Here is an 18983-nt window from a genome sequence, read left to right on the forward strand (position 1 = left end):
TAGACTAGTCAGTGTTTTTGTATATGTAGTTCACTTTTTTTTTAAAATTTCTAATTTTGTAACTTTTGTTTGAATTAAGTAAATGTAGGATTTGCCTTAATTGTGTTGTTTTTATTTATTTATTTTGCTTGATATATTTGCATAAATTATATAAAATACAAAATATAAGTAAAATGCTTAGGGCGGGCTATACTCCGTCCCATTACAAGTGTAAGGGGCGAGGATAAAATGTTAATGTGGCAGTGTATAGGGCGGGGCTTAGTCCGCTCTACTGTGCCCTAAATAACTAAATTAAACTCCTAATATAAAATAATGGGCTAACCCTACATTAATATCAGGGCCCAATATCGGCCCAATTAGTATTGGAAGTGTATTTAAAAAGTCAAAATTAGAGCCACCGCTGTTCTGTTACCCGACGGCCAAAGCCGCCGTATCACTTTGTCACTTCCACCGTGTTCACACAGCTCATTCCATATTCTTCTATCTCCTCCAACCTTTATTAAAGAAGGAGGATTCTAGCTTGAGGTTCCATCACCTTCAACTCAAATCCTGTGACATTAAGGTATGAATTCATTATACCTTGCTTTTGTTTCAGCTTCAAAATATAGATTGAATTGAAGGAACTTCACCCCTCTCTCAGGATTTGGTGAATGATTGCTTGAATTTGTGATGGATTTAGTCTGATTTGGGCAGAAATTCTGAATAAAATTGAAAGGTGCAAAATTTTGCAATAGAACTCTATTTTCTTAATTAAGTACATCTTATTGCTTATTGTTAATGATGCATTCATGTGATTATAAGTATGAAATTGATGGATTGAGCAAGATTCTGTTAAAATCATGATCTTCCTTGTTTATCCCTAGTGCTTCAGAGTGTCATTAAGAAAACAGAAACATTTATATTCCATATGAAGATATGATGAACAAAACAATCACAAAATGATCTCCAATGTTCAAACATGTGCATAATGATTAATGAACACATAGTACATATTAAGATGGTAAAAGTAAATGATCTGATCCGCCATAAAGAGCGAAATCAGGTCTAATACAAGTAACAACACAACAAGGCAATGTTTTGCAAGTTCAACGTACAAGCCGAATCAAGTGCGGCATTTATTCAAATCCGAGCAGACACGCTCGACTATTCAAAGAAGGGAAACAGTTCAACATAACAATGTGAAGAACAAGCCAAGTGCAGCAGTTATTCAAGCTAGCCCCTGTGAATCAATGCAAGCTATGTATCAACTATGAACCACTGAAACAACAAAAGTAATAAAAGGTTTAGAAAAAGTTTAGGTTACAAAAACTCTACCTGATTAGAAGCTTGAAATGTGTGACCTATGCTGCAAAAGACAAATGATGATAAATATGAGAGAATATAACATAAAAAGATGAAGTTGTAGTAAGCAATTGAAAGATAACTCACCTGCCAATGATAAACAAATCTAGATCATTGAGCTGGAGGAGGAGGAAAGATGGAGAGCTTGAATTCAGAGCCTTCGCCAAATATAGTTTCCTTTTCCTTAGCAATATTCCTGGCCGCGTCAACTGCATCTTTGCATGTAGTCAAATCCAACATCTTGAAGCTCTGTACTCTAGCCAGATCAACTGGTATTTCACGAAGCTTGTCACAGTTCTTGAGCACAAGGCTTCTAAGCTTGGGGTAGTGATGGGATTTAGCCTTCCAAAAAGTTAAATCTGTCTGTTCAATCTGCAGGAATTGAAGAGACAGAAAGCCTCCATCCACATCTTCTAACTCCCAGGTGCTCCCGATAAATGCTTGATATTTTAGCTTGAGCACCTCAAGCTTCTGGAGCGATCTGAGAGTAGAGATTTCTGCCCATTTGAGGGAAGTCCAGCACAGTGTGAGGCTTGTGAGTCCAGATGGGAATTGATGAGCTTTAGGTAGGGAATTCAGTTGCTCCGTGTCCTGTGCCTTGTCGTTTACTAGTTTCAGCTTTCCCAGATATCTCATCTTCTTCACACTCTCAAAAGGTCCCTTTTCATCGGAAAGCAAGGCTAGTTTCCCACGGATGCCCAATTTCTTCAGATTGGGAGCCCGCTCATGAAGTCCCTTGCAACTCTCCACAGAGATTAAGCCGAGTGTTTGAAGCTCATTTGCACAATCAGATGATGACTTGGCCACGGGCAAAGTTGCAGAGGCATTTGTCTTAAAATACCTCAAGTACCTCATCTCCCATATGTTGGCTTTAACATTGAGGGTAGGTGATGTAGTGTTGATGATAAGAGTTTGCATGTTGCAAATCTTGTTGAAATCCGGAGAAAGCATCGACAAAGTGAAGGACAAGGCAATATACCTCATATGGATCAAAGTGTAGAGGTCAGTATCAATAGCCTTCAATATCAAGGGTTGAATATCAAAAACTCTGAGAAACTTAAAGGCTTTAATGAGGTTTGTGCTGTCTTTTCCAGACAGGTCATCACAGGGCTCCTTGGAGAAGCAAACAAATGAGCGGGCACGAGGAGTAGAAGATTTTGATGAGATATAGCGCTTGCAATCGGAATGAATAGAAAGACGGCGGCACCACTCAGAGATTGGAGTTGCACATTGTCCATGTTCGTTGAGCCTGATCTCTTGGAGAAAGTTTTCAGTTGCAGCTTCAATGCGGCAGAAATCACGCAAGGTCTCGTGAATCTGGCATGTTTTAACATTGCCATCAGCTCTAAGCTTGAGAGTTTTGACTAAGTTTCTACTAATGAGATCCTTCAAATAATTCTGTCCGACCTCCTCCATTGGAATACGCACATCCTTCTGTTGTATGAACCCTTCTCCAATCCACATGCGGATCAATTTCGAAGCTGAAATTTCATAGTCTTCTGGGAACAGCCCCAGATAGAGAAAGCAAGGTCGCAAGTAGTGAGGCAGATTCTCATAACTCAAAGATATGAATTTTGTCATGCGTTCTTGGGGGTCCTTCTCACTGAGATATGAGTTCACATCTTCCGACACTTCAGTCCAGTTCCGTTTAGTTGTATCCATATTATTTAAGTCTGATAACTCGCAAAGGATGCCTCCTATGACCACTATCGCAAGGGGCAGTCCATCACAATCGTATGCAATTTTATTCCCGACGTTTACCAGTTGAGGAGGGCAATCGAGCATGCCCAATGCCTCCAACCGGAACAGCTCCCAGCTTTCTTCAGGCTCAAAGGCGCGCAATGGCACGAAAGGTCTTGGCTTACTAGCAGCCTCTCCCACAGTCTCTTCACGACTGGTGATCAAGACCTTACTTTTGTTTTCTTGTAAAGGGAGAGCCTTTTTAAGTCGTTCCCAAGAAGGTATGCTCCATACATCATCCATCACTATTAGGAAAGTACCCATCTGGAGATAATTGGATACAATATCAGCTAATTCATCGCCATCTTTGGAGCGCAGATCGGCGTCTAGAGTGGTAAGTTGGCCGAGGATGCGTAGAAAAATATCTTTCTCCGTGAACGTTGCTGAAACAGTAAGCCATATACGGGTAGGGAACTTTAAGATGATTTCAGGATCATTATAAATCTTCCATGCCAGCGTCGTCTTGCCCAGCCCAAACATACCAGTCAGAGAAATGACATCAAGACCGTCGGCTTCTTGAGTCAGACGGCGTATTAGGCGTTCGGTCATGTCTGCGAAGCCCACCACATTCTTGTCCTTTCTTGGTGGTCGAGGCTGTTTGAAAAGTTTAAGTTGAGTTCAGTATACTTGTATCATTTTTTATGGAACAGATAGGGCATGAACTATGCCATGACCAAATGAGTTAAAATTGGAACATTCATAATCAGCTCAATTGGAACTTTCCACTAAATTATCTTGGTATCGTTAACGTTAAAATTCCTTGGTAAGAAGAAGAAGAATGTTACTGGTTTGGGTTTATAGACCGAATGAGTTCTTTTTTTTAACAAGTTAGTCTTTTGTATAAGTTCTCCTATTTTGGTTTGTAATAAGGATCAAGAAGATGAGGCCATCATCGTCATCACTGTGCAGGGTAACAAGGAAGAGGAAGAATGAAGAAAGAAACAAGAAACATAAAAGAAGAAGAACGAGAGGAGGAAAAAGGTAACAAGGAACATAACACAAAGAACAAGTAGAAGAAGGAGAAGAAGAGGCCATCATCTTGGATTGGAGCAATTGCGGGGATATCAATGAACATGAAGAAGATAACAAGGTACATAAAGAGGAAGAGGAAGACGCCATCATCGTCACTGTTGGCGATAAAGAACAGCGGATTGCAATCCAAGTTGGAGCAATTGCGGGATGCGAAAAAATGATGAAATCTTGAGGTGAAATTCGAACCGATAACATTTGGTCAAGAGAATATTGACTTTAAAGGCTTGGTGGTTTATGTTTCTTGCACTAGGAGTGGCATATCATGTTATGGTCTCTGGACCTCTAACTGTTATTCATTGAAGTCAATTTTTTATTTTGATGATAAATGATTGCATCAAGAATTTAATGTCTGTGAGAAGGACATTATAATGTTAGTAAGACGTCCAGTGGAAGGTTCCATATATTGAGCCGATTTTGAGAGTTAGAGGATTTGTTGGCAATTTAGATGTCTATTGCATTCTATGCTTCTAGCATGAAGGCATCCTTAGAAATTTAACATGTGACAATATGGACTTGAGATGAAAATGGTAAAACTAAAGTAGACTAAAGTCTAAAATTGGTCTTGTACATGTGTCAAAAAAAAAAAAAAAAACATTTTGGTCCTACAAATTAAGTATGTTAGCTTTTGTCTCAAACATTATGTTTGGGTCCATATAAAACTGTTACGTCAAAAACTAACGGTCAACCAAGTTTTGACTCGATTGATGAGTTAAAATAACGATTAAGACATAGTATTGTCCAAGAAAAAAAAGCTAACACACTCAAAATGTGTAAGACCAAATAGGTTTTTTTTTGTAAATGTTTGGGACTAATTTTAGACTTTAAAACACTTAATTTCGTTGGAAAAAAACAAAAACAATCACAAATATAAAAGAGATGAAAATGGTTGACCATAAAGTTTGAATAAATACACACAATCACAAATATAAAAGAGATAGAAAACGATTGACCATAAATTTTGAATAAACACACGCAATCACAAATATAATAGATATGAACACAGTTGACTGTTAATTTTAGGCTCCATAATTAACAATTTTTTGATTAAATAGTTATATATAGACCAAAGCATATTGTTTAAGACCAAAAGCTAACACACTAATTAGTGTTTAGACCAAAAAGTTATTTTGAGCAAATGTACAAGACTGAATTTAAACTTTAGTCACAAAAGTATTTAACATATGAAAATAGAAAAACATTTATCTCTACTTTATTTCTCCTCTTACTTTATTCTCTCTATTTAACACACAAAATAAAATTGCATAAAATCTCGTGCCGCCCAAGGAAGGGGTCCTTAAGATGGAGGGAGTAATATTTTAGAGATACACATGGAGACTAGAATGTAATGACTTGTGTTGAAATGCACCCAAAATAAAATTTTGACATTTACATACTGCAGTTATTTTCTATCTTTTCTACAATAAGCTGTAGAAAAGTTGCTCATCAAATTCTAGAGACATAAAAATTGAGATAGTCATGATGGATAGTTTAAAATCAAAAGGTGGCTCTCTAAGTTATTTTATGTTGCACTCTTGGAACTAATGGGGATTATTCGAGGCAGTTGTGGCACGCAACACCCTCGTACCAAGTGTACTGGGATGTTGCACACCACGACGACTGATGCAAATAGTCTGGGTGTACCACGTTAACGTTATGCCAATCGATTTATACTACTACTACATAAATTTGCATATTTCACAGCATTAACTCATAAAGGATAGAATCTTGAATCTTGATCAAGTAATTGTTTTCCTAATCATAGATGAAATTAAAACATTTTTAAAAGCATATGAATATGAGAGGGTACCTCAGAAGGTATATCCTTTTTGTCCTCGTCGGCGGTGAGCTTGATTTCATTCCTCAACTGTGTGACTCGGCCGCTGATGCCCTCCACCGTCTGCCCAATGCTGTGGAGATTGAGCAGCTTTTTGTGGCCAGTCAGGATTTTTTTGATAAAACGATTACTCGTCCCTGCTTCTCTGCTCTTTACCATGAATGCATCAATGATGTCTTCGACGTCATAAACAACATCGTGAATTCTTAGAGTTCGAGAATAATTCTTAATATTTCTTTTAGCCGATCTATAATACTAACATGCCTATCTTTAATTAGTATTGAACTATTCAAAAAAATACTGTTTTAGTTAGCATAGTATTTCACCAAGGTAAGGTAACAACATTTGTAATGTGGGTCCTTCGTTTCTTATTTTATGTACATAATGTTATTGTAATATAACTAATAAGGTTGTTATATGTGAAGGTGTGTAAAGTCATGTGATTCTTATCAACAACGTATTAATCAGATTACTTAATTTGAATTACTCCGTAATTAAGGATCCGTTGACTTCACAATATAATATCGTGAGTTTTTTGAATAAATATAACTAAACTTTTATATACCAAAGTCATTAAACAGTCGAAATTTAGTATAGATTCATGTGATACAATATTCAATGGCAAGTTGATATTTGTTTATTTACATAAAGCAATAATGATGCCACTCATACCCTACCACATGACATCACTATATATTCAAATCATAAACTCTGGATATATTTACAATATCTATGCTGAAATTAGCTCATTGTAAAGGCCTAATGAGTTTGGGTTTGTTAATTATACTTTTAGGATAATAGAATTTGTATTTAAGATAAATTGTTAATGTTTAAATATAAAATTTTATTAGAAATCTAATACATGCAACTAAACCAAATTAAAAGTGTCAATAAATGAATTAAGGTTGAGCTGGTATCCAGCTTAATTTGTCTCGATCAAACCCTAATTTTATATTTATCAATATTGAACCGTCATTATATTTTTCAAAAAATAATTTAATTCATTGTTTTCATTTGAAAACTAATCCCACAAATTAAATCACTATAAGAATGAACCAGATACCAATTAGTCTATAGATGTATCTGTACCATATTAAATTCCAAGTGGTTTAATGTAAACTTACATTAATTAGTCAATGGTCATTTTTAATTAATTTTTAGGGGTGGGAATACTGGTAATCCGAAACACCGGGTATCCAAATTCGAAAATTATGTAAAATACCTATCCGATACACGAGTTGAGTTTTTTTTTGGGTACCCAAATACCCAATTCTTTACATTTGCTAATAACTAATTAAAAATTTAAATTAATATTATATTAATATTAATATTAATATAAATATAAATATAGAAAATATTTAAATAAACTAATAGATTTAATTTGCATATTTATATTGTATACAAAAAGGGGTCACATTTTTTTTGAATTACTTTATCCGTCCCACAATTAATGATATACTTGAATAATCACATAAGATTTGAAGAAAAGTATTGTTTTACTACGTGATCAGTGGAGACATCAACCTTGTTTATGTAAATAAACAAATATCAACTTGCATTTTGTAATTATTGTGTCACGTTCTGCAAACTGCTGATAGGGGTGGCAGTGAATTAAAATAATTAACCGTCCCACTGGTTGTTTTGCATATAGTAGGCAGAGAAATTTAGAAATATGTAACTTGTTATTAAACAATTGTTTGTTCTTTAAATTAGAAATCAGATATGACCTCCACGTTCCTAACAAAAAAATAAAACCTACTTGCAGTTTACTAACTCTACAACCTTCATTATTCAAACTGAAAAAATAAATTCTAACAACCATACCGTATGAGTTACTTCCTCGTATGTAATCTATTAATAATTTTAAATAGTAAATGATACAAATTTTAATAAAAAAAATGAGTACAATAGGGGAAAATGATTTCAGAAAAAGTTGCTAAAAATAAACTAATTGTGTTGTACAAACGAAAATGGAAAAACAAAATTAATGGATGAATGAGTATTGATTAAGTACATGACTATATATACAGTTCATCATTTTAATTAGGAGCATATTTTAATCCGATTGATATTAATCACTTACATCATTAATTAATTAATTAATTATATATTAATCTGATAGAATGGAAAATTGAGATTTTGAAAAGCATAAATAATTCAACTTATTATTACTACTGGTATACCATGTTTCTAAAGTCAATGATTTATAAAATTGTTATTTATTTCAATAATTAATTTGGAATCCCCCGTCAATGTCGACTTTTATTTAAAAATTGGGGTACATTATATCGCATTGTTGTAATAATAAAGCACAATTAGGTGTAATATGCTTTGTCAAACTATATATTATACTCTTTCCGTCCCATACTACTCACACTTTTCATTTTATGCCGTAAATTTGAGATTGATTTTTTTGTGTAATTAAATTAGATATTTAAGTGTAATGAGACATCACTTAATAAAGGACCTCTTAACTTAAACTAACATATTAATTAAATGCATTAATTCTAACTTAAACTATAAATAATGTAAGGAGTTTGTGACGTGTCGAAAAGTAAAAGTGCAAGTAACATGGGACGGAGGGAGAGTACCATTTAGCGAAACATTTAATTTTTCAACACGAATTTTACTTACTAAGTTTTGTTTTGTTTTTCAGCCCATGGCATTTAGGCCCTTTATGAATTGGGACTGCCACAACCTTCAACTATGCATTCTGTCATCAATGATAATAGCAGTATACTAAATTCACTTATTGAAAATAAAATAAATTATCATTTAAAATTATTTTTTTTTATTTCTAGTTTTAATCTTCTAAAGTAATTTTATGATTCGTAAAGCAATTTATTGAGAAGTGCAGCAAAAAATTAATTTATCTGAAGGCCTCCCTTTCATATGTGATGTCTTACATTATTATATTCGTCTAAGCCAGCTATTTACCCCATTATTTTATTGTTAATTGTATCCCTTTCACATGGTTTACATTATTATTAAGCCAGCTAATTTTTGCAAATTATTTTTCTTTTCTCCATTTACTACCAATTAGTTAGTCAACTTCCTAACATTTGAGTTTTGAATTTGCAATTAAATCTAGCTCTGAAAGAATTTTTTTTTTTTACAAAAAAAGTGGAAAAGCAATTCGAAACCAGCAAAGATAAGAAGAAAGATCCATAAAAAGGTAATAATATTTTCTTTCCTTGCTTTGAATAGTTTCAAAATACATAATAGTTGAAATTGACAATATTGAGTTTATGAATTTGTAGTTCAAAATCCCTTCCAACTCTGAAAGAAATCGAAAAGAGAGTGATTGGATTGGAAAATCAATTCGAAACCAGCACAGATAAAAAGTAAGATTCAGGTAATTGTTTTACTATTTAATAATCTTTTAGACTAGAAATTTGATTAGAAGATCTGGTTCAGTTATTCTGAACGATTCAATCATATTAACATTAGCAAGCTTTAGCTTCATTGCATAAACTATTTAGTGTTGTTTTCTTCTTTTCATAGGGGAATCTCGTTAAACATTTGGATCATTTTTGGCCAAATTCCATTGGGAATTTTCGTCGAACAGATGGAGTATTCTTTCCCCTTAGATTCAATTTATCAGTCTTAAATCTATGGATCATTGTGACCAAAGTCTTAAATTAACAAGTAAAATGAGAAAATTGCAAAATGCGTATTTATACTCCATCAGTTCAAGAAAATTAGTCTCATTTTGTCATTTTCCACGAAAATAGCCGCACTTCAAAAATGGAAACTTTCTCTCATACTCTCTTACTTTTTTTCCCCTCTCTCTTACCTTTTATCTTTCTCATTCTTACTTTATTTACTTTTCTCCTCTCTACTTGCTTCACCAATTTCTCATTAAAACTCATGTCATTAACAAATAAGACTATTTTTCATGCACATGAGTAGCAATTGATTATGCTTTATTAAAGTTTGATATTTATTTTTCCCTTAAAATCATAATATGCCCATTACAAAGTTGGGTTAAATTAATATTCTCTTAGGACGCGTTTTATAGACAGGATAAACATGGAAACGGTTTATAATCAGGGTTATTCCATTGTTTTATAGCCTGGATAAAATAAAGCAGCGGCCCGAAAAAAAGTCGGCGGCCTGTCCAGGCCCGCGTGAACAGTGCGTCTTTTCACTATTTGGCTGGGTGAACTTATCCACCAAAAATTGCAAGGTTTATTTACTGTTTGAGGTGGATTTCCCTCAACCCCTTCATTTTTCCAAACTCCCACTCTCCGCTGAATTGAACGCTCAATTTTCAAACCCCTTTATTTACTGTTTGAGGTGCACATCGATGACCACTCATTATGCCATGGCTGCCGCTGCCATCCACTCTCTCTCGAGCACCCCTCTCTACTCGCATTCACGTCTCTCCCCACCGTCGCCGGCTCCATGGCCGCCGTCGTTCGTGACCTAGCGGTACTGGTGGCGGTCGTCGAGTTCGGGAAATCGGCAATTATAATTTCCTAGAATGAAATCTGAGTCTTCTCTCTCACAAATGGATTTCCATCATACCCCTCCATTCCCCCAAACTCTCTCACAGATGGATTCAGAAAATTGGGTAGCTATGAATTGAATTTACAGATCCGAGCCTCCTTTGAAACATTTTTTTTTTCGATTTTGTTAAGATTCTCGCTCGTAAATTTTGGTCTTGTATCGATCTTTTTGATGGATTCTGTGTCGATTTTATTGGGTCGAAATTCTGGGTTGAAATTCATGATGATGAAGATGATATTTGCTTGAAATTTTGGGTTCAAATTCTGGTAATTGAATTTCTGGGTTCATGTTCTTGTATTTCAAGTTTTGGGTTCATTTTCTCTTTAGCTTTTTGGGTTCTTGTATTAATCCCAAAAATTATCAAGTCTATAAAACAACACTATGAAAAACGTTATCCATACATTATCATACTTTTGGCCCGAAAAATTTATCTTAATTTAACAATCATGTTATATCCCATCCACACTATAAAACGAGTCCTTAGTCTACTAAAATAGAAACTCATAATTTTTTTGTCCGTTTCCTAAAATTAGAAACTTTTCATTTTATGAAATGGACTCTGCAATCAACTAACACTAATTCCATTACTTTTTATCTTCTTTTGTCTTACATTACTCATTTTTCGCTTCTTTTCTCTTACTTCACCAATTTTGCATTAAAACTCATACCATTTTTAAAGTTCCTATTTTTAGAAAACGGAGAGAGTAGTAATTTTAGTTTTGGCTAATGAGGAAATAATATAGTTGTTCATATGGAAATTAAGTACTTTATCATTTTCTGGTTTTCTTGAAATTGTTAGTGTTGTTTCTAGCTTATGTATACATATTAGGATCAATAGTTGATACTCTATTCGTCTCATCGTAGTGGCGTTCTATTTGTTGATTCTTCGTCTCCATATAGTAATTGAGTCATTTTTCTTTATTTTCAATCAAGATTATTATTTTTTCTGATTTATTCTCTTTTCCAGTATCTATTTGACTCTTTCTTCTCTCTTACTTATCTAATTTTTTTCAGGTACAGGGGACTCTTAAATTCTACTATTAAATATTTTAGTATTTTTAGTTATCATGCTAAAATTTGGCCATATTGAGTTTATTAATGTGTAGATCATAATCTCTCTCAACTCCAGATATATCACATTGCTCGTAGATACATCGTAAAAGGGAGTGACTGAATCGGAAAATCAATTCAACACCAATAAACAAAAAAAGAGAATTTCACAAAGGTATTTTCTCTACTATCTTTTATAAAATTCCTCACATGATTGTAAAATTTTTAACTTTTCTAAATCTTCCATGAAGATTTTCAGAAAATCTTGTTAGGTAAAACATGCATGATTCATTTAGTGCAATGTTCATCATGTTAAGATCCGAAAGCATAATCTTAATTGCAAAAAAAATGTTAAATTTTAGTCAATTAATGTTAACTTGTGCATTGTACATCTGGATAGGCTGAAAAATTAGCTAAGAAGATTTACCAATTTAAGTTGGATTGAAATCTTAAACAGAGAAAAAAGGTTTAGATAAACATTACTTTTTGGACACCTAAATTACATATTCTGCAAATTATGTATATTAAGAATATAAAATATGTACCTTTATAACCTTATTAATGATTATGATATGTAGTTAATTATCTATACAAATACAACCAATTACCAAATTCTTAAAAAGCACTCCCTCCGTTCCATTCTAATCAAAATATTTCTTTTTCGGCATATGAGTTTATGCAGTGTTGTTTATAGTGTGTAAAATAGTGGGAGAAATAAACTAGAGAGAATGTGTTTCTATTTTCAGCGAGGCAAATGGTCAAATTTTGGCCTATTTAATAATTACTCCCTCCGTCCACCATTAGGAGTCTCATTCATGGGCGACACGGGTTTTAAGAAATGTTAAGAAAAGTGGGTGGAAAAAAGTTAATGGAATAGGGGTCCCACTTGTATATATTAATTTTAAATGAAATGTGAGTGGAATGAGTTAGTGGAAGGTGAGACCCTATTACCATTTATGGTAAAAGTGAACCGGGGACTCTTATTCGCAGACGGACTAAAATGGAAAAACAGGACTCTTATTCGCGGACGGAGGGAGTATATTATAAATCACGACGCATATTTTAGAATGGAGGGAGTAATTGTTTTTTATACATGCAACGATCTTATAGAGTGCAGTTATTGTAGAAGCATGGACACGATTGCCAGGGTGTCGGGGATGATAGAAGATCTCGAGAGTTTGCATGCTACATGTACGGATATCGACGAGCGTTTGATGTTCGAGAACAAAATTGAAGAGCTGAAAGAGATATTGGATTTCTTGAGAGACTTGAAATTGAAAGAGAGGAGCAGGCTAAAATATTTAATGGTTGAATTGGTTAAGTTGGCTCAAGATGTCATGGACGTGGGCATTAATGATTACCGTACCACTCGCAAGTATGCGAGCCTCCAGGATGAGATCAAGGCGACAAAGACGCGGATGATAAGCTTTGGAGATGGAGATGAAGCAGAGGAAATTGTGGTGGGGTTGGAGGAAGACGTGAAGAAGTTGCTTGACAATTATATTTTAACAAATTTGTCCTTCCGGATGTTGTCTATAAAGGGAATGATTGGTATCGGGAAGACCACTCTCGCCAGACAACTGTACAAGGCCGGCGCTAGCCAGTTCCAGCGTCATGCTTGGTTACACATTTCTGAGTTCATGAGTGACAAAGAGATACTTATAAAACTGGTACAGAAAATGGTGGTAGGATATGTGGAACTCAATAAAAGAGAATTGGCATACGAAGAAATGGACACCGATAGGCTCCAATATATGCTTGGCTATCACCTGTACGGATTGTCATATTTCATAGTGTTGGACAATGTGTGGAAATATTCAGATTTGAAGTCCATCTTGGAAGCTCTTCCATCTAGAGGTATGTATCTCCGTCCGTTTTGTTTATCTTAGTAAGAAATTTTGTACAAAAAAGTAAATTAAAACTGAAATACCTTTCAAATAATCTAAAAAACATTCCAAATTTCACAGTTTATTACCCTTCCAAGTTTCCTTTTATGCAATAATTGTTCTTATCATGCATATGTATATATATATGCAGGCCAGACTGGAAGCAGGTTGTTGCTGGTAACAAGTTGTAACAGAATGAAAACATACGATTTTGGTTATAATTATGAGATGAATGTTTTGGATTCTAATAAGGGTTGGAAATTGTTTTTGAAAACAGTTGATAAAATTACAAGTGTTGAGAACAAATTCTCAAAGGAGTTGGAGAGGAAGGGAAGAGAGATGCTGAAAAAATGTTGGGGTTTGCCGATAGCTATAATAGATGCTGCAAGGCAGAAAGCAAAACAAAGACTTTCTGGGATTGAATGGGAAGTACTTTTTGATTCAATTGATTTGAGTGAAACGTTAAAGTTATTGGAACCGATGTATAGTTCCATGAACGATGATTACCAGGTACGTTTCTTGTATATGTCCTTTTTTAAGGAAAATGCAATAATGAGAGAAGAAAAGTTGGACCAGATTTGGGCTGCAAATGGATTAGGCTTAAGAAACCTTACAGAGGGTTTTGCTCAGATTTCGATTCTTAAAGTCGTGAAGAAGCACTTTAGAGAAATAAGGTGTCACCTCCATCCTCTATTACACATGATATCAATCCAAAAGGCAGAAGAGGAAATGGGCTTAGAGATATTAAGGAACAATGGAAACAACAGGCCCTCTCAGAATGCCCGTCATCTTGTTATCCATTGTGGCAGAGACAAGTTTAATCATTTCACGAATGAAGATAGCAACCAACTTATTTCTCTCATCTTCCATGGAGGTGGTGGCTACGTAGAAGGAGCTAGCTCGTCTTATTGGGAGAGTTTTGAACAACTCAAAATACTTGACATGGAAAATTTTGGGGTGAAGACTTTATTCGAAGAAATCGGAGCATTGATTGAGTTAAGATATTTGGGATTGAGAAACAATTACATACAAGAGATCCCAGACTCACTGGCACATCTGGAAAACCTCGAGGTTTTTGATATAGCTCGGAACTTTATGGTGGTGGTCCCGGATATTATATGGCGAATGGGCAACCTTCTTGCTCTCCACATGTCTAATGTGATTTTCCAGAAGCCTCTGAAAGTAGATGCGCTGCAGAATCTGGAGACCCTAACATCCATCTCGATTTATGATTGGTCGACATATGAGGTCTCGAGCTTGAAGCCATTGCGTAAATTCCGAAAGTTGGGCATTGAAGAAGTTGATGAAAACTCAGATGTAGGCACACTCTTTGCAACACTAGCTAAGATTGCCAACATTGAAGAGCTTTTCATAAGAGGGTTTCGTTATAGAAGCATGCCGTGTTTGGATGAAATTGGTGTTTTAGAAAGACTCAGTGTGCTAAAACTAGATGGGCGTATAGGTAGGCTACCATGTGCAGATTGTATGCCTCAGTTGCTTATGTACGTAGCATTGGTAAACACTTGTCTTGATGAAGACCCCATGCCAAATTTTGAGAAGCTCGGATCCCTAATCTACCTCAAACTGCAAAATGCATACACTGGTCGAGAAATGGTAATCCGTGGATTTCCAAGGTCCATAGAACTTTGCATCAATGAATTGTGGAATCTAAGAAAGATACAAGTTGATGATGATGCAATGTGGAGTGTCTGGAAACTAGAAATCAATAGCTGTCCACATCTGGAGACACTCCCGGAACAAATTTCGAGGATGTCTGAACTGCAAGTGTTTAAGATGGTAACGACCAAATACATTGCAAGAATGATCAGGAGCTCAGGTTTGACCTCCGAAATTTTTGAGGTGGATATTGATCCGTAGTTTGAAGTTGATATATATCTGGTTAGTTGAGTGTATTTTTTTCTTCTTTCATTTTCCCTTTGTTTATTAGCAAATACTAACTTGGTCTACATTCTTCGTAAACAAAATGCGTTAGAGAGATACAAGTTGTAGAAGGTGCAATGTCGACTGATGTGTGTACCTCGATGAGCAGAGAGACAGAGGCCGAACTCACCGGCTTGGCCACTTCTTCACCACGGCCGACAGTTCATCGCACAACGGTATCTTGAAGATTTTGTCTACGATTGTTTCCATATTTTATCCTTTATTTTTGGTATCTCATTAGTTTCCATGTGTCGAGTCGAGAATAATTATATGCTCTATTCAGGGTTTTCTTTGTCGGTTCTTTCCCTGAATGCAAAACAGAGTTGAACCGCATAGGTGTAAATAAGTATAAATAGATCTATTGTATTCCATCTCAATCAGGAAACACAATATTACCGTATTTATCAATTTCTTCTCCCCTCTTTTCTCGACTTAGGGTTTCTAGTGTACTTTATTTCAATGTACTGTGTATAACACTGGAGTTCAATTATTTATCCTTAAACATGCAACTTATACAAGAACACAAATATACTTGAGGTGTGATCAATTGCTAGCTTTCTTTAGATGATTGCTCCTCCACACCAAGTTGTTGACTATTAAAATGTTTTTTTTTTTTTTTTTTTACCTTTTTTGTTGTAAACTTAATACTTAAACCACTTGCCGTTGGAATTATTTTAAAGTGCAAATAATGATTTAATTTATTTTATGCAAGTCTAACTACGCTTCTATAAATACTAATACTAATTAATACTAATCAGGTAATGAGATACATCAACATTGTTTTAATTTTATGTAAGAAAGCAAATATCAACTTGCCATTTTAATATTAATGTGTCACATTGTATAAAGTGCTGGTGGGGGTGGCATTGAATTAAAATAATTGACCGTCCAACTGGTTGTTTTGCCATCGAAATTATTATATATAGTAATCATAGAGATTTAGAAAAATGTAACTTGTCACTAAAAAATTGTTTGTTATTTAAATTAGCCATCAGAGATGAAAAAAATCAGGGAATATATCAATTTCCTAATTTGCGTGATTTCCTTCCAACAATCTCCTCTAATTATAATTATTCATAAGGATTAGGTGTGGAAAAGCAATCATAAAATTACTTTAGGAAATTAAAACTAGAATTGGAAAAATACTTTTCAGCTTTAAACAGTATATATAGAATTTACTAGAAATAAAAAGTTATAATTTGAATGATGATTATTTTTTTCAATAAGTGAATTTAGTATACTGATATTATCATTGATGACAGAATACATAGTTGAGGGTTGGCAGTCAATAAAGGGCCTAAATGTCATGGACTGAAAAACAAAACAAAACAGCATAAAATTCGTGCTGAAAAATGAAATGTTTCGCTCTATGCGGGGCGGATAGTGTATAATAGTTGGAACTCTGATTTCAATGTTCTTGAACTTCACCAATAAGTACAAATAGTTTATAGATGAAAACTGTAAACGAAAATCCTGGCTACGCCCCTAGCATTGTATTTTCTGGCTATTTGCCCTAATAGTAATCAATAGTGACTTGATAATGCTCTTTTTGCCAGTTCACGTGAGAGTGAACATTGTTGCACGGATTAAAAACACTAAATTCTTCATCAGAAACTTAAAATTGAAAACAAATTTAAAAATAGAGTCATTATTACGTAGTTAGCTTACGCGTATTACACCTAATTGTGTTTTATTATTACAACTATGCGATATAATGTACCCCAATTTTTAAATAAAAGTCGACATTGTGTTTTATTATTACACCTAATGATGTAAGTAACTAATATCAGTTGAATTAAGATATGCTCATTCATCCATTAATTTTGTTTTCCCATTTTCGCTTGTACATCACAATTATTTTATTTTTAGCAACTTTTTCTGCAATCACTATTTAAAATTATTAATAGTAGATTACATACGAGGAAGTAACTCATACGGTATTTCACATGCTAAAATGGATGGTTGTTAGAATTTATTTTTTCAGTTTAATGATGAAGGTTGTTAGAGTTAGTAAACTGCAAGTGGGTTTTATTTTTTTGTTAGGAACGTGAGAGGTCATCTCTAATGGCTAAGTTAAAGAACAAACAATTGTTTAATAACAAGTTACATTTTTCTAAATTTCTATGTATAATAATTTCGATGGCAAAACAACCAGTGGGACGGTTAATTATTTTAATTCACTGCCACCCCTATCAGCGGTTTTTAGAACGTGACACAATAATTGTAAAATGCAAGTTGATATTTGTTTATTTACATAAACAAGGTTGATGTCTCTACTGATCACGTAGTAAAACAATACTTTTCCTAATATCTTATGTCATTATTCAAGTATATCATTTATTATGGGACTGATAAAGTAATTTTAAAAAAATGCGACCCCTTTTTGTATACAATATAAATATGCAAAAAAAATTTAATTAGTTATTAACATATGTAAAGAATTGGGTATTTGGGTACCAAAAAATATACTCAAGTCGTGTATCGGATAGGTATTTTACATAATTTTTGAATTTGGATACCCGGTGTTTCGGATAGGATACCCATGAGTACCCGTATTCCCACACCTAAAAATTAATTAAAAATGACCATTGACTAATTAATGTAAGTTTACATTAAACCACTTGGAATGTAATATGGTACAGGTACATCTATAGACTAATTGGTATCTGGTTCAGTCTTATAGTGATTTAATTTGTGGGATTAGTTTTGAAATGAAAACAATGAATTAAATTATTTTTTGAAAAATATAAAATTAGGGTTTGATCGAGACTAATTAAGCTGGATGCCAGCTCAACCTTAATTCATTTATTGACACTTTTAATTTGGTTTAGTTGCATGCATTAGATTTCTAATAAAATGTTATATTTAAACATTAACAATTTATCTTAAATACAAATTCTATCATCCCAAAAGTATAATTAACAAACCCAAACTCATTAGGCCTTGACAATGAGCTAATTTCAGCATAATTTTGTATAATAACGTTCATATTCAAGTTTTAAAATCCTTCAACAAACATTACATTTATGATTTGAATATATAGTGATGTCATGTGGTAGGGTATGAGTGACATCATTATTGCTTTATGTAAATAAACAAATATCAACTTGCCATTCAATATTGTATCACATGAATCTATACTAAATTTCGACTGTTTAATGACTTTGGTATATAAAAGTTTAGTTATATTTATTCAAAAAACTCAAGATATTATATTGTGAAGTCAACGGATCCTTAATTACGGATTAATTCAAATTAAGTAATCTGATTAATACGTTGTTGATAAGAATCATATGACTTTACACACCTTCACATATAACAACCTTATTAGTTATTACAATAACATTATGTTCATAAAATAAGAAACGAAGGACCCACATTACAAATGTTGTTTGAAATACTATGCTAATTAAAACAGTATTTGTTTGAATAGTTCAATACTAATTAAAGATAGGCATGTTAGTATTATAGATCGACTAAAAGAAATATTAAGAATTATTCTCAACTCTAAGATCGTAAAGATCTACGGTGATTCATAATTTTGTTGATTGAATTCGTAGTTTATGTTTGATTTCGCGAAAAATGTTAAATTTTTGAATTTATACAATTTTAGACAAAACATATATATTCCAATTTGGCAATTTCCG

The 18983-nt window shown here is 33.8% G+C and overlaps 2 protein-coding genes across 11 annotated transcripts; one reads left to right on the plus strand and one right to left on the minus strand.

Annotated features, from left to right (window-relative positions):
• Positions 1-939: 939 nt before the first annotated feature.
• Positions 940-6145, minus strand: LOC125192162 (putative late blight resistance protein homolog R1A-10). 3 transcript variants are annotated; one of them, XM_048089660.1, is made up of 4 exons: positions 5921-6145; positions 1429-3675; positions 1315-1340; positions 940-1219 (listed from the first exon to the last, which is right to left on the minus strand). In XM_048089660.1, exons 1-2 carry the CDS (start codon positions 6104-6106, stop codon positions 1453-1455), a joined length of 2409 nt encoding a protein of 802 aa, XP_047945617.1. In that variant the 5' UTR covers positions 6107-6145; the 3' UTR covers positions 940-1219; positions 1315-1340; positions 1429-1452. The 3 variants fall into 3 exon arrangements, with proteins under 3 accessions (XP_047945617.1, XP_047945616.1, XP_047945618.1); XM_048089659.1 differs by having other exon boundaries at positions 1315-1345; XM_048089661.1 differs by lacking the exon at positions 1315-1340 and having other exon boundaries at positions 940-1217; positions 1536-3675.
• Positions 6146-8983: 2838 nt separating this feature from the next.
• On the plus strand, positions 8984-15854 carry LOC125192161 (probable disease resistance protein At1g59620). 8 transcript variants are annotated; one of them, XM_048089657.1, is made up of 7 exons: positions 8984-9122; positions 9208-9302; positions 10022-10136; positions 11589-11684; positions 12636-13366; positions 13547-15294; positions 15389-15854. In XM_048089657.1, the coding sequence occupies exons 5-6, from the start codon at positions 12640-12642 to the stop codon at positions 15271-15273; spliced, it is 2454 nt and encodes an 817-aa protein (XP_047945614.1). In that variant the 5' UTR covers positions 8984-9122; positions 9208-9302; positions 10022-10136; positions 11589-11684; positions 12636-12639; the 3' UTR covers positions 15274-15294; positions 15389-15854. The 8 variants fall into 8 exon arrangements, with proteins under 8 accessions (XP_047945614.1, XP_047945610.1, XP_047945609.1 ...); XM_048089653.1 differs by lacking the exon at positions 10022-10136 and having other exon boundaries at positions 12620-13366; XM_048089652.1 differs by lacking the exon at positions 10022-10136 and having other exon boundaries at positions 12627-13366.
• Positions 15855-18983: the final 3129 nt, after the last annotated feature.

This window comes from Salvia hispanica, chromosome 6, assembly GCF_023119035.1.
Source record: "Salvia hispanica cultivar TCC Black 2014 chromosome 6, UniMelb_Shisp_WGS_1.0, whole genome shotgun sequence".
Classification (NCBI taxonomy): Eukaryota; Viridiplantae; Streptophyta; class Magnoliopsida; order Lamiales; family Lamiaceae; genus Salvia; species Salvia hispanica.